Consider the following 16,141-nt stretch of genomic DNA (forward strand, 5'->3'; position numbering starts at 1 on the left):
CAGTGAAGACTGATCAAAACAGGAGTAATATGGTCAAATTTCGACTTAGACAATGTTATTATGCGCGCAGCTGTGTTTTGTTTTGTACACGTTGAAGCTGGTTTGTTAGTTCCGACAAGTAAAGCATTCCCGTAATCCAAACGGGATGTAATTAATGCATTAACAATCGTTTTGCATGCATCTTCGGCGATGTAGTTTCTAATACGTCCAATGTTTCTTAGGTGGAAATAACATGATTTAGATAGTGCATTGCATTGTTTTTCCATTGTTAACGACGTATCGAAAGATGTCCCAAGATTTTTAACAAAGGGGGTGTTATGGATGATGTTGTTTCCAAATGAAAGACTGAAACCTTCAATTTCAACTGATCTGGTCTTAGGCGCAAATATCATGAGTTCCGTTTTTTCCTGGTTAAGTTTAAGCAAATTTGCATTCATCCAGTTTTGTGGGGCACGCCCCCCCCCCCCCTTACGTCCCAGTTCCTACGTCCATGAAAAAAAAAGAAGAAATTTCAAGTAATATAGTGTATATAAAATAAATTCATGTCCAAATTTTATTTTATGTTTTTTTTCTCCATTCTTTATTTTCAAAAAATACAACAGGAATTGGGATAAAATATCCAAGGATATTCCCGGCTAATCCTCACCTATGGTGCCAGGGGCCCATTGGATTGGATATATTATATTATATTATATTATAGATGTGTCATATACATATAAACATAAACATTCATCACTAATATTTTTTTTAAATCTGAATATCATTTTCTTTATATATAGAAAAAAAATACAAATATTTGTTAGAATTAATAATTGATTTCTCGAGAATTAAGTCTCGCTGCCAGTGGGGCACACCCTTCGTCTTACAAAGTCAATAATAAGTACCCCAACATGGCAGCACTACTGAAGGACAGACCCCTTCAGATAATCAGACTGTATTGTTATTATTACAAAGCTAAAGCAATATCATAAAACCATTTATATGTAAAGCTAACATCCAATCTTTTATAGGTCTCATATTGATACATTAGGTTTGTCTTTACATAGTATAAAGTATCATTCATATTTTCTTCTTTGTTTTCATATCTTAGCTTCATTTTTATCTTATATATAAGAAATGCTATATGTAAGATAATAAATAATTAAGTGAAACAGTAGTTTTGTTTTCTTCATAGAAAAATCCCAATACAATATTTTTCCATTTTATATTCAAATTCAGACAATTTTCTAGATTAGCCCAAATCAGTTGTACATTTCTACATTCAAAAATTTGTATCTTCTAGTGTTTCACAATACGGACATTTGTTTGATACATTCTTATTCCATTTGTTTTATTTTATGTTGATGCCACTGATTTGAGCTTTTCTTGTTTCTTAGGAAAAGAAATCATTTCATGACTCAGAGTCATGTTGTACTTGTCTTATTTTCGGTTTGGAACGAAATCTCTGGGGTCGAACATGCAAAGGATCGAAACCTTTGGGAACGAACACCCATTCTATTATTGTTGAACCCCAGCGAAATGCAGCTAAGGATTAAATTTATGTAAGTGTACCGTTTGTCTATGTATATCGAATAATTGTTTGTATTCTTTGAATGACGAATTACAAATCGTATGGTATTTTTTCCAAACAGGGGACTAGCGTAACTAAAGTCGGCCTAAAGAATTATTACGACGAGGGCCAACAATAAATAAGTAACTGTTAAATAAATAAATAATAATAAGAGTTGTAAAAAGGTAAAAATGAATATTTGCACTTGTGTAAGAAATGTTGGCAAAACACGTGTCTTTTTAATGAGTAAAAAATAGTCAAATCAATATAAAGCCTGTGTAATATTACAATAAAAGTAGTAACCATGGCAACAAGAAGGCGTTTTTTGAGCTTTGAAAACATCCCCTGTATGCCGGGGTACCGGTATACTTATGGATAAAGGTTGAAAAGAAATCTAAATACTTAGAATTTTGAACAATAAATGTGACTCAACAACAATAAAACACGTGTTTCAATGATGCATCAGCTTGAAATCGTTTTGTTTACTCCGTAAACTTTGAAATGAATATAAAAATTATATCGTCGGTAGGTGTGATACAGGTGTATACGTATGGTGTGCCATTAGCGTTACAATTAAGCAAAATTTGTAATAAAATTCAGTGAACAAATTAAGTTATACCAACTCTAAATCATTTTGAGATTAAATATCTTATAAGTGGTAAGGTACAGATCTATGCCAAAAGTGAAGATAATTTTATTTTTTCTCTATATATTTTATTGAAAACCTATAGATAGTTTTCCTATGACATATTTTGCCTCGGAGTTATTCCCCTTGGCCGCCATCTTGAAGGTCAAAGTAGTGAATTTTCCTCTTTGAACAACCAATTTTATACATGCATGCCAGAAATATATGGGAAAAAATATCTACAATATTGAAATTATGAATTAAAAGAGGCTTTAACAAATGTATATTCATAAGAAAAACAGTGTTATCTTCACCTCGGTACCCAGTATAACAAATTGAACATGGTTGAATAATTAAGGGATCTGGGGATGTTGACCTACAATATGGCAGCCATGGGGAAATAACTCTTGCTTAAATCGTCTCAATGGAAAACCATCTATAGTTAAATTGCTGGCATATTTTCATTTTTTGTCCAATTTCATTATTTATTTCAGTACTTAAACCAGAAAATGTGTAGTTATCTTTTTCTAAAAGATCATCACATATTTAGTTTTTAGAAAAAAATAGTTCATCATTTACATCAGTTCTAAAATTTAAGATCAATAGTGACTATATAATTCAATGTGCGTATGACTTAAATTTTCACGTCGCACTTAAATTACAATATTTTTTAAATATTGATGCTGATCAGATAAAAACTATTGTTTTTATAAAATAAAACAATTTCTTGGATTATCAAGAAATTTGTGGTAAAATCTGTCAAGAAATGTTGTCATTCCAGTGATTTTACAAAATGTTGTTTTCAATGAAATATATAGAGAAAAAATAAAATTATCTTCACTTTTGGCACACATCTGTACCTGGTAAGGTACCATTTTTTTTAAAAGATATTTTTCTGAAAGATTTACATTTATGAAATGTTTTATTTCACAATTGTCAAGAAACCAATTCTTTCTTTTCACACATAGGAAAGTGGACACTTGAAGGTAACTCCTTCTTTCACCTCCTTTACATAATAGCAGAGAAGTAAATGGGACCAATGTCCACACAAATAACATTTTAAACAAAAGTTAAAGTTGGAATCTTTCTTAGCTTCTTTGGCTCCATCAATCTACATACACAATAAACATCATACTTACATTACCATTTTTTTTTTAAATGTCAAATTTCACTTTTTTTAACACATATAGGAACCCTTCTTTTTTATTATTTTTGATGTTAAAGATCTATTGTAATTCTTGATTTGCTCCATAATCTTTGATTTTTGTGACTGGAGGTCAAGGCTGTTGATTCAGATGTTTCATATGTTGCTTGACACTCCTTCCATTAAGTAGCATTATGCCTTTTTAAATATTCAGATTTTGTCTATTGCATTTAATTTTAATTCTTTTGATTTTTTTTGCTGCACCCTTAAAACAAAAGATTATTACTTTTTTATCAGATAGCAAATAATATAAAAAATAATTGGGGGATAAGTGAGGTTAAAAAATCTTCATGCTATTTGCAGTCATATAAAAAAAAATATAGGGTATGAGGACTTTTACAGGTAAAGTTTAAAAATGTCACAATCCAATTTAACTTTTGATAACTTACCAGACTTTGCAACATTTTAAGATCTAAAGCAATACAGTAATGACAACGAGGTATCACCAATCTTTTTCTAAAAATATCTTGCTGCTAGGTGATGCCTATAGCGAGTGTTTTTATGAATAAAGGGATACCCCCGTACCGTAGAACCACCGGTATCATAGGAATGGAGTATACTACCACAGACACATTTAACACAGCTAGGAACTGAAGTGACTGCTGTCATGAGAAAAGGGCCCTTAAGGTCAATCCTTAAGGTCAAAATTTCACAAATTGATTTTTTGGTAAATTTTGATAGCATAACTCTTTCTGAATGCAAATATACATATTTTTTTAAAAATATCTCACCTTTTCAGTATTTTATGAGCATTTTAGTAAGGCCGCTTCAAAACAACGTTGATGTTACTTACTGAAAACGTAATGACATCGCATGCGTCAAATTCAGCTTCCAAACATTCTTTAAAAAACTCCATTTTTTAAATGACCTCAATCGTTTTGACACATATAAACATGAGAAAATATTTTTTTTCAAGCAATAAGTATGTAATTATTCATAAGGAAAGTCGCATACTATTTTTGTTATTTCGTAAAGGGAGGAGTGGGGGTCTAGACAGGATCTAGGAATGGTTTTCATTCAGTCAAAAAATTAATACTTGTTGAATTCCACGCAAGTTATTCTTTTTATATTTAATACTCTAGCTCAATTTATAAAAGATAAAAAGCACTTGTAACATTAAAATATAAAAAAAGAAGATCTATATAGAATCTATATTATAGATGTCCCAAAAGGGCACCTTTTGCAAAGCAGGGTATCCCCTCGCAAAAAAGCAACACCAATATCGATATAAAAAAAATATATTATTTATACATATATTATATATATAAGATAAAATAGACAAACCACTTTTTTTCTTAGTTATTGTTTCAAAAAATACCAATTTGTCAAAATCTCGAAATTAAAGAACATGACTCTTATTTTTGCCTATTACCACACGACTGAAATAGAAACATTTTTTTTCTTTAAGTCAGAAAGATGTGTGTGTTTGTTTAATCCTTTTCCTTCAGTATCCCGACATCAATGGAACTTTCAAAAAATGTCCAGATATCCGGGGTATCGAGATATCAGAGCTGAGACTCGATGTCCAACATTTCAACATGAAATGTGACTAATTTATTACATACATGAATTCAACAGTCATAAAAAAAAAAAATGCTTTTTTTTTTTTAACATATTTTATGGTAATCAAAGTTTTGCCAGAACCTCCGTTTTTTCCCGCTCGAAACATCCCCAATGTTTTTAGTTTTCATCTTTATCAAAATTTAGATTTCTTGACTGTCTTTGTTGTTTAACAATAGGTATGGTTAATGATTTTGAACATTTTCTTTACACTGAAATGCAAAAGAAACGCAACATCCTATTTTAGGGGGAAGTTTTATATACAGAATATAATTTTGTATCTAAAAAGTAAGGATATTTTCAACTTAGTAAATATCGGTAATTTAACGGTTGAATGATTTTCATGCCATTACCGGAGGTTAAGTTTGAGTCCCCTTAACAAAAATCAAAAACTGCATGTTTAACAAAAGATTTGGCAATAATATGGGGTTTTAAGGGTTTGTATCTGTTCATCATAAGTAATGCAGGATTAATCCGAAAAAATAAATTCTCCTTTCTTTTCCGTAAGAATTGCCAAGGCTTCCTGAAAATGACTTAAGTACGCATTTCCATTGCTCTAGCTGGAAAATCTCAAAATAAAGGTGATAGAGATTTGCAGATGCAAATATGCACTACATTACGCCAAAACAGGCTCTTGCGTATCATTAGTGTGAATGACAGTCCTTGGACCTGAAGTCCAAGGGTTACTACACTGCGCTAGGCTAGAGAAAATTCGACCTCATCATCTGAAAAACAGGCATTTAAAAATGGCAGAGAATATTTCCTTCGCTCAGATCTCAAGATTGATGAACCTACTGCATCGTAGAAATCAAGCTGCAATTGTTGTGCATGGCAGTCTTGCACGCTGTAATTGAGTGGCCGGGGTGGGGGGTGTTTAACAGTCATGTGTTACTTTCTAAATTTAAAGATAATCCTTTAACATATTTATCAAATCTCTGATGTTTTTAAATCGAGTTTTACCTTACTGTATTCATTTTTGAAAATTAGCATATAAAAAATTCAAGTATTTGTAGATTACTGCTTGTTGCGTTTCTTTTTGCGTTTCAGTATACATGTATTTGAATATGACACTCATAACCACTTGTTACTAGTACTTTTTCCTCTATCAGTGATTTATTCTCAAAAGATGTCACCATGTCAACATTTATCAGAAGTTTGTAATTTCTTTACAGCCTAATCTATTGTTTAATCTGTTGTTTCTTCTCTTTCATAAATATTTTTAATCCTAATATCACCGTCGATGTAATTGTTAGTTTTCTCAACATTGATCATAATGCTTTTGGAAAAAGTCCTCATTAGTTGTATTTATTTCCTAAACATATTGCAATTCAATTTCAAGCCTGCTTTTATCAGAACAATTTAAGAAAATTGGTACAATAGTAATATTTATTAGAGACTCCTTTTTATGTATTTGTTTGATCATTTCAAAATGCTTTTTATTATATTTTATTTTTTTGCAAAATTTTCGTGGCATCCCCTCTTCCGTTTTTCCCCTTAGCATATTCTCTTGCTGTTAATTTAGCAATGAATTATTTATATATGGGCCATTTGCCCCATCCCCTTTTTCATTTGTTGTTGTAGTAGGAGGTTCGAATCTCCCATGATACCAGTATCTATATCCCCCCAAAAAAGATAGAACTTTTACTGATTGCTTTTTTTTCGGAGATTTTTAAAAAATTATTTTATTTTTTGTTTTTCAATGATCTCTGCCCGACCTCTCCCCCTCACACACACATCTGGATATCGACGCTTCACCCTGAGCTGGTCTATTTGCGCATAATGATAAGATTAACATTGGATTGAAATTAAAATGGCTAAATACATTTGACTTTTACATGAAGCTTTTTTTTAGAATAAAGAAGTGTATATGCGCATCTCTCTCTCTCTCCCTCTCTGAAAAAAAATATACATGTATGTAGAATACCATTTAATATTAAGACTTATCTACTTAATATGAGTCAAATTTAAAATTTGCAAATTGCTCAGAAAACAAATATACAGTATCTTTATCCATGCATAATATATACACATCGCTATAAATAGTCGTAATTAACAATTGACAATGAGTTCAAAGTCACATTTAGATTAATCGTATATATGATATCAAGTTAAATACTTAAACAGAATAATTAATAAATGCATGTACTAGTATGTAATAATATTATTTATTAAAAATTTCCGCATCAATTTTCATATAATTTGATGTTTTTCTTGTTACACCTGGAAATCCAATTTTATTTTTTGTTCACAAAAGTCTACAAAAACTACTGTTTACAATACCATGCAACTTTGACATCGTTTTCTGCGCATTGTGATGTCAAAAGATAAGGGCCATTTTCTCATGGCTGCAGTCAAGTAATTTTGATTCAGAACATATATGTGAATGATGGGGGGGGGGAGCCTTTCTTAATTTTTTCCCCTTTTTAATTTTGGAATGAAAAAAGATAATATCATTCTATAATTTCTTTTATTTACATATGAAACAAATAGAAAAACTTTGTAGTCAACAAAATAGCTTATAGCTATCAAAATACATGAACAATGACATATCATCTATTAGCTAGCTTACAGTCCCTGAAGTGTTCTACTTTCCCACTTGAACGGTGAACGAACGGTCAATGAACGCAGAGCGTACGGTGAGTGAACGCTGAACGCAATTTGGTGAATAGTTGGTAAACGGTGAACGAATGCAGAATGCGAACGGAGCACAAATGCAAGCGCAAAGTGATCGGTGAACGCAAGATGAATGATTTATTCGGAATCTCTCTGATTTTTCCTTGCGTTGTATGCATTCTATTTTCAATATGTAAATAAGTACATGATTAAATAAATAGATAAATAAATCTCATGAATAAATAAATTTTGAGGTGCTGACATTACCAGACCATATTAATTTTTTGTTCTGAACATCTCCAGAATAAATATATAAAAATAAATAAATAATTAAATAAATTAATTTACCCTTACAGAAAAAACCAATAGAAACTTATAAGTGTTTTATACTTCACTTATAAGCCACTTATAAGTCACCTATAAGTTTTGAAATTTACCTATAAGTGTACTATAAGTCAAAGTAAGTATAAGTGAGGAACAGATTTTGTTAATACTTCACTTATAAGTGAAGATTAGCCACATATCAGTGAATATTTCACTTATACTTCACTTATAAGTGAAGATCAGTATGGTATTAGCCAGAATAAGTATGGACTTGGAATTTTTACACTATACTAGACTTTTCTTGAGTTGCATTGTGGGTATTCAAGCTAACCAATCAGAAACTTTGTCTCTGAAGAGATAAACAACAAGAATTTGAAACTAAGTTAGTCTCTGTGAAAGGATGTTGTTGGAGATTTCAAATTTATTTTGAGTATGCCTTCACATCAGGTTCAACAAGTAGGTTCTATTCACATCATCTTTTTATTTTAACTTCCTTTGCCTGAAATTTAGAATCAATTGACTCAGTTGCTTTCAGATTTCATAAATTTGAGGAAACCTCAAGGTCATTAAATCTTAATTGATTTCTTTTTGTCCAACATTTTTGTTTGTGAAATGAAATGAAATGATATATAAAGTTTGCTTCATCAAAGAATGTCATATGAGAGGGAATTTTTTTTCTCCATAAAATATCCACATAATTATTTCATCGTAGGTGAAGATGCATATGTATATATGTAAAAAAAACTTTGAACATCATGCAACTGCTGCATGATTTGAAGCTCTGTTCTAAATGAAGATTTTAGAGGCAGTGCTGGACTTCACTTATAAGTGACTTATAAGTGACTCATACTTGATAAAGTATAAAGGGCTTATACTTGACTTATAGGTCACTTATAAGTGACTATACTTGCATAAAGCAAAAGTGGCTAATACTTGGCTTATAAGTCACTTATTAGTCAAGCACCTCATTTGCATATAAAATCCTAATGAGTCACTAATCAGTCACTTATAAGTTAAATGTATCAGTGAAGTATAAGTCCAGTATAAACAACTTATAAGTAAAAGAATAAATCACTTATAAGTCACTTATCAGAAATTTCTGTAAGGGCTAGGTTCCCACATTGTCCTAAGAATGATGATGCATGCACATTATTTATGTTTCTTACAGTATTTTCTGCACATATTATTATCTTTAAATTAAGCTGTTAAGACACAGAAAAGCGATCGCTGTTTAAACATTGCAATGGTATCGAACTCTGTAATTGCAATAGTGAAAATTATTCTGTAAAATAGATATGGTTATTCTTGTTTGGTCTCTAAAACCATTTCAAATGTTGTAGCTTTTAGAAGAGGAAATGACCAATTTATGGAATCATGTATTTCCATAAAAAGGCGATTCCTTGTGAAATAATAGAAAAATGTCTCAATTAGAAATACTTTGCATAGGTCTGTGGATGTGTCTCATAAATATACATGTGTTCTAAAATTTTCATGCAATATTATATACTTATGTGAAAATATTTTTGTTGATCATTTATTAGGAAGACTACTATCCTTACCCCCCACCCCCACCCCCCTCAATTAGAAATACTTTGCATAGCTTTGTAAGTCTCATCACACTGAAGACGAAGTCCTAGTACTTTCAAGAAGTTTTATACATTTTCCTGATCATTTCTAGTCCAGAATCCATCATTTATTAAAAAAACCCGAAACTACATTGGACATAAACACTTGTAATGATAAGATGCATGAATTTGATACACACTTTATGCCAATTTCTAATACCACTGCCAGCACATGTATTTTGAACTACGATTCCCAAATAAAATTCTTAGATAGAAGTATTTGTTTTGAGACTGGCATTTTTATGTCATAAAACTCATTGATTTCTTGTTTAATGTTAATTAAATATATACTACAAATATTGCGTTAGTGGTTGATTTAAAAAAAAAAGGGGGGGGGGCTCTTAATTATATCGAACGGCGTACATATATAGTTACAGTGTAGAAAAGCATTTTTTTTTCTCTAACCATAAACTACTATATGACTATATATAAAGTAGAAAAGCTTATTCCCTTTCACTTCCGCCAAAACTTTGCTAGTTCTTTTTTTTCGTGATTACAATTAAAATAGATATTTTTTAATCACACTATCAATGTACATCACATGGTAGATATTTAATCCATAATGGTATCTATAATTATTCTCAAAACTAGCTCTTGCATGAATTTCTGTAGTAACTGAAAAATGTGTTAGAAATGAATATTTTCGTAATTATGCTGCAGGTGGTTATTCAATCGGCGTGAATTATTAATTCTATCAATGATTTGTCATCTTTGACATAACAACAAAATGTTGAAATATCCGCACATTATAAGCGAATATCGGAACTCTAAAATTGTAGAACTCTTTAAAAAAAGAAGTTACAAAAATGATGCGTAACTTGGGCAACTTTTGCAAACAAATCGGTATGCCAATCTAATGGCTGTGGACGATTCATTCCTTGCGCAAAAATCTTTGCCTGATTTAAAGAAATTTTTGGCAGATCATGGTGTACGAGTATCAGGCTATCGAAAACATGAGTTGTTATATTTAGCTCGTTAAGCGCTTAAACAAAATTTAATGTGTATATACATCGTCGGTAACCCATGGGTGATTCACATCAATTCTCTCTATCATCACGAGGTAGCTTGTGGACTCAAAACCGTGGTTTGCGACGATGGTGTATATATTATTCTTATTTTTCACCTTGTGCTTCCAGTCTCAAAATCTCCGTTCCCTCTCAACACTTTTCAAGTGAAGCAGAGATGAACAGGCCTCTGTATATATGATCGTGTAGATATACGTAGTACATCTACTTATTATTTTTTTAAAAATAAATAAATAAATAACCACCATGTTACCCAGCCAAGGAGACTGAAGCTAGGCCTATCTTTTTTTTTTTTTTTTTGTAGGCCGACTATACATGGAGTACTGTCAACTTAATAAAATAGAGAAAATACAGATGAGGGTTGAGATAAAATTACAAATATTAACAAAAAGGGGGGGGGGGAGTGTATTTAATTCTTCAATAATTGCTGATCATAAATTATAGGTCAGAGCTCCAGATAAGGTGCGTATTTGCAGAAATATGCATTGATTTTTACAAAATACGCATTGAAAATTAAAACAGGGTGTACATGTACGCATTAGCAATCATAAATAAGCATTACACTATGAAAGTACTGCGTACATGTATGACCGATTGAATGATACAAGTACTAATTATGTGAATTGAGGTCAGCTCAGTGTTTGAATTTTTGTCAAGATGAAATTTTAATTTATAAGCGTATTCGGAATAACCTTGGCGGTTTTCCAGTTCGGGAGAAAGATTTGAATATTAAATACTCGTATTTTGTCTGAAAATATCACAGATTTCCACTGTTCATATAACATCCAAATTTTCGTTCTTGTCGCGTTCGCGTCGATATTGTCAAAATTCCGCAAAAACATGCATGGTGTCTAATTTATCCTTTATCACTGTTTATTAAACAGTTCTTATATATTTACCATTTTCTGTAGCAATAATATCATCTAAAGTCCACCGACAACCTTTATTAATTGTATGAAAATAAATGCTTTTTTGCTTTCCACATGACTCCTTTGCTATAAATAGCGCCACGCGACTTTTAATGCAAACGGGGAGTAACTCTAAAACTTTTCCCTCGATCGATGCTAACAATTTATATAGCAAAACCGAATATATTTCATTAACCTAATTGATAAATGCAGAAACTGTCCTTTTTTACATTCCTCTTTCAAAAACGGTTATTTTGATAACAAGCTGAAAATCACATTGGATGTCAAAAGAGCAATAGATTAACAAAAAATACTTTTTGATTATTTTGCTGAAAAGCAAAATCTGCATTGATTTGAAAATCAGAGAGTAAATACACTTTGAGGTAAAAAATTATCTGGAGCTCTGATAGGTTTAACACAAAATGAAATGAAAGGGAAGGGGAATAAACAATTAATTTAATTAAATGCATATTTGGAATGGGGTGTAATAATTATAGATTTAATTTTAAGTTAAACAGAAATGGGGCGAAATGGCACCTGATCCCACCTCTGATGTTTTTGAGGTCTGTGTTTGCTCTGCTCCTATTTTGTATTGTTTTATGGACTTTTGAGCTTGAATACTGTTCGTTATCTCCATATATTTCATAGAATAATTTAGATTTGCTATTTTTTTTTTAATTTAGCTTGCAATATACTGTAAAAAATTTAATTAGTTAACTGAAGTACTGCTTACTCAGGTTCGAATTTGGCATTTGGAGGCTTATTTTTAAAAACATTACCGTGCATATAGTAGGAATTTATAGACCCCCATCTTTGTCAACACCAGCACAATTTAATGCAGAGTTCTTTCAGTTTATGGAAGAAGTTATACCAAAGTACTCTAATTTAATGATCATGGGTGATTTCAATTTGCATATTCATGATGAAAACAGTGCAATATCTGACTTTAAAGATTCACTGTTTGCAATGTGTTTAGAGCAGCACGTCAATTTTAGTACACATGTCGGCGGAAACAGCCTAGATTTGGTTATAACAGAGGCTGTTGATGGTATAAAAGTACTTCTATGTCAACCTGGAGTATTTGTTTCGGATCACTGTATTGTTAAAATTATCCTAAATGTGAACAAAGAGTACATCAAAAGTCAAACAACTGCGCGACGGAACTTTAAAGAAATTGATAGTGCGGAATTTGGGCAGGATCTAAGTGAAATCGTAATTGATTGTGAAGATGTTAATCAATCTGTCGATAAGTTTGAAACTGCAGTAAGGGATATTTTAGACATTCATGCCCCAATAAAGGAAAAAATGCGGATAGTACGAACACCAAAACCATGGTTTACTGAAAATATTCATCATCTTAAATGTGTTTCACGCAAGGCAGAGAGAACATGGAAAACTTATAAACAACCGCATCAGTACATGGCCATGAAAACAGCGCGCAACAAGTATAATTATGAGTTAAATCGGGAGAAAAAACAAGTTTTGAGTGAAAAAGTACTCAACTTTAAAGGAGATTCCAAAAAGCTATATAGGTTCGTTTCGGAACTTTCCGGTACTAAGATAGAAATTCCAATGCCGAATGCTAAAAGCGACGCAGCGCTTGCGGAAAATTTTGCCGACTATTTCATGGATAAAATAGACAAGATTAGACAATCATTAAAACATTTTGATAATTTTGAACCAAGGCATAAAGATGTTCCTTCATTTAGTGAATTTCAAGAACTCTCGCAAGATGAAATAAAAAATCTTATTATGGAACTCCAAACTAAATCTTGCGAATTAGACATCTTACCAACCAATATTTTGAAATCTTTTTTAAATGACCTTTTACCAAACATTACGAAAATTGTTAACCTTTCATTGAAACATGGTATCTTTCCAGCAAAATGGAAGCAGGCGATCGTTAGACCTTTTTTAAAGAAAATAGGTTTGGAATTGGAGTTAGCGAACTACCGACCAGTGAGTAATCTGTCATTTCATTCAAAACTTATCGAAAAATCCGCTCTTTGTAGACTCAATTCGCATGTTAATGAAAACAATCTACTTCCCAAAAATCAGTCGGCATACAGACGTTTCCATTCTTGTGAATCTTCGCTTTTAAGACTCGTAAATGACAAGGAGAAACAAGACGTAACGGCTCTTATAGCAATCGATCTCAGCGCCGCACTCGATACTGTAGACCACGATATATTAATAAAAGTACTTCAAAAACAATATGGAATCTGTGGCTTGGCATTAAAATGGGTAGATTCATACTTGCGACCTCGTGGCTGCCAAGTATGTGTAAATTCCATTTTATCATCTGTGTGTCAGCTGCAATGCAGCGTTCCACAAGGTAGCTGCTTAGGACCCTGGTTGTATCTGGCGTATGCAGGAACTATATTTGATGTCATTCCTCCTTCCATATCAGTTTTCGGCTTTGCAGATGACCATACCGCAATTACACGCTTTAATCCAACGTCGAAACACAGCGAAATTGAGGCTATTCGCGCGCTTGAGGATTGTGCAAAGATTATTAACAACTGGATGAACGCTAATAAACTTAAAATGAATGCATCAAAAACAGAATTTATTCTATTTGGCAGTAAAAAACAACTAGAAAAATGTGCTACAAAAGTGATTAACATTAATGAAAATGAAATAAAGTCCGTAGAATGTGTACGATATTTGGGTGCATTTTTAGATGAAAATCTTAATTTCAAAGAACATGTAAATAGGAAATGTCGAACAGCAATGTTAAATTATTTAAGGATCAAAAGCATCCGCAAATATTTAACGAAGGAAGCTACGGAAATTTTAGTTCTATCATTAGTTATTTCACATTTAGACTATTGCAATGTTATTTTATTCGGCATAGCACAATACGAAATTAATAAAATGCAACGAATTCAAAACGTGTGCCAAATTGGTTTTAAATCGGAGGAAATTTGACAGTTCAAAAGAATCTCTATTTGATCTCCACTGCTACCGATCAAAACTAGAATATCATTCAAGATTCTGACATTCATGTATAACTGTTCAGTGGGCCAAGCACCAGAATATTTAATTGAACTTCTGTCAAAACAAACTTCAAATCAAAAATTGCGCTCTTCCCGAAATTCCGAAAGCTGTTACACAGTCCCATTTAATAAAAGAAAAACTTTCAGCGACAGGAGTTTTAGTACCATCGGACCAAAATTGTGGAATGAACTGCCTTTGAATATTAAACAATCAAAATCTATTGATGATTTCAAAAACAACTTAAAAAATTACTTCTTTAGGGATGCTTTATTTTAATGATTACTCTCCATGTATATTTGTATATAATATGTAAATATTTTTTACAGCTTTACTGTACAACGCCATTGAATACGTTTGTGTAAAAATAGGCGTTTAATCAAATAAATCAGTTTCAGTTTTAGTTAAACAATGCATGTAGATTTCATATATTGTTTTCAATTAGCAATAATTCTGTACATAGTTCAATAAGCATACAGAAATACTACAAACTTGGCAATGAACATAATAATTAGCGCACAACATTAGTCCATACATTAATTGGATATTACATGTAGCTAGTTTATTTGAATTTGTGTGTGTGTATGTGTTAACAAAAATCAAAATTTTAATAAAGAAAATGACCAGGAAGTAGTAAAATAAATTTAGAAATGTTGGGTTTGTACTATAACATATATATATGAAATTCACACAAATCTAAGATATTCCGCTGCAGGCCTAATAATCGATGATGAGCTTCCTTTCATTGGTGCCTCACCAGACGGTTTACAGTATTAGAGAGTGATTGTTGTCTACCAGTGTGCCTAGAAATTAAATGTCGATATAAGTATAAAGATAAAAATCCAAAGAAGGCAGCAGCATGTGATTTTAAAAAACTGAGTTAAGAAATGGATGTCCTGTTTTAAGGAAAAACAGTAATTCACCATATTATTGTCAAATGCTGTGTCAAATGGCTGTAACAAAACATACCTATTGTGATTTTCATGGCTGTAGGAACCGCCCCCCCCCCCCCAATAATTTTGCCGATGTATAGAATACTATAGAAATCTTTGGTAATATATGCTTGGACAATATACACTACAATCTGTACCAGTATATAACACTGACATAACCTCTTCATCCAAAACAGTGAACTATTCAAAATGTTCATTGTCAAAAATAATGTGAAACTCAAACAATGAACTTTTGCAGCATGCAACAAAATTTATTAATATGTTCTTGCACTTTTAATGTTATAGCATTTGTAGTAAACAATAATCATGGTATTTTTAGATCACCTGAGTCACTCAGGTGACCTATTGCTATCTGTTTTCGTCCGTCGTGCGTTAACTTTTGAACATTTTTAACTTCTTCTCTAGAACCGCTCAACCAATTTCAACCAAATTTGGTATATAGCATCTATGGGTGAAGGGGAACAAAAATTTTGAATTTCATGGTCCCTGCTCCCCTGGGGCCTGAGGGGTGGGGCTAAAACCACCAAAAATAATGCAATCTTTAAAAATCTTCTTCTTTACTCCTGGACATCAAGCAGTCAAACTGTTGGCATCATTGTAATAAGCATGGAGCCCTCTACCAAAATTGTGAAATTCATGGCCCCAGGGTCAGGGGTTCTGGCCCCAGGGTGGGGCAATATAGATCATATAGTGAAAGTGCAATATTTCTTTGAAAATCTTCTTCTCTGCTCCTGGGTATTAAATAAAGTTACTTAGTA

General features: G+C 31.9%; 1 protein-coding gene across 1 annotated transcript in view; it reads left to right on the forward strand.

Moving 5' to 3' along the window:
* The first annotated feature begins 1,471 nt into the window (after positions 1–1,471).
* The window catches only part of LOC133190573 (uncharacterized), a 104,022-nt gene continuing 89,352 nt past the window's right edge, over positions 1,472–16,141 (forward strand). The window contains exon 1 of the mRNA XM_061326275.1: positions 1,472–1,541. Coding sequence (XP_061182259.1) covers positions 1,519–1,541 — 23 coding nt within the window. The 5' untranslated portion in view covers positions 1,472–1,518. The remainder of the gene's footprint in view (positions 1,542–16,141) is intronic.

Source organism: Saccostrea echinata, unplaced genomic scaffold, assembly GCF_033153115.1.
Source record: "Saccostrea echinata isolate AGI-Se365-2 ecotype Australia unplaced genomic scaffold, CSIRO_AGI_Sech_v1 ptg000022l, whole genome shotgun sequence".
Classification (NCBI taxonomy): domain Eukaryota; kingdom Metazoa; phylum Mollusca; class Bivalvia; order Ostreida; family Ostreidae; genus Saccostrea; species Saccostrea echinata.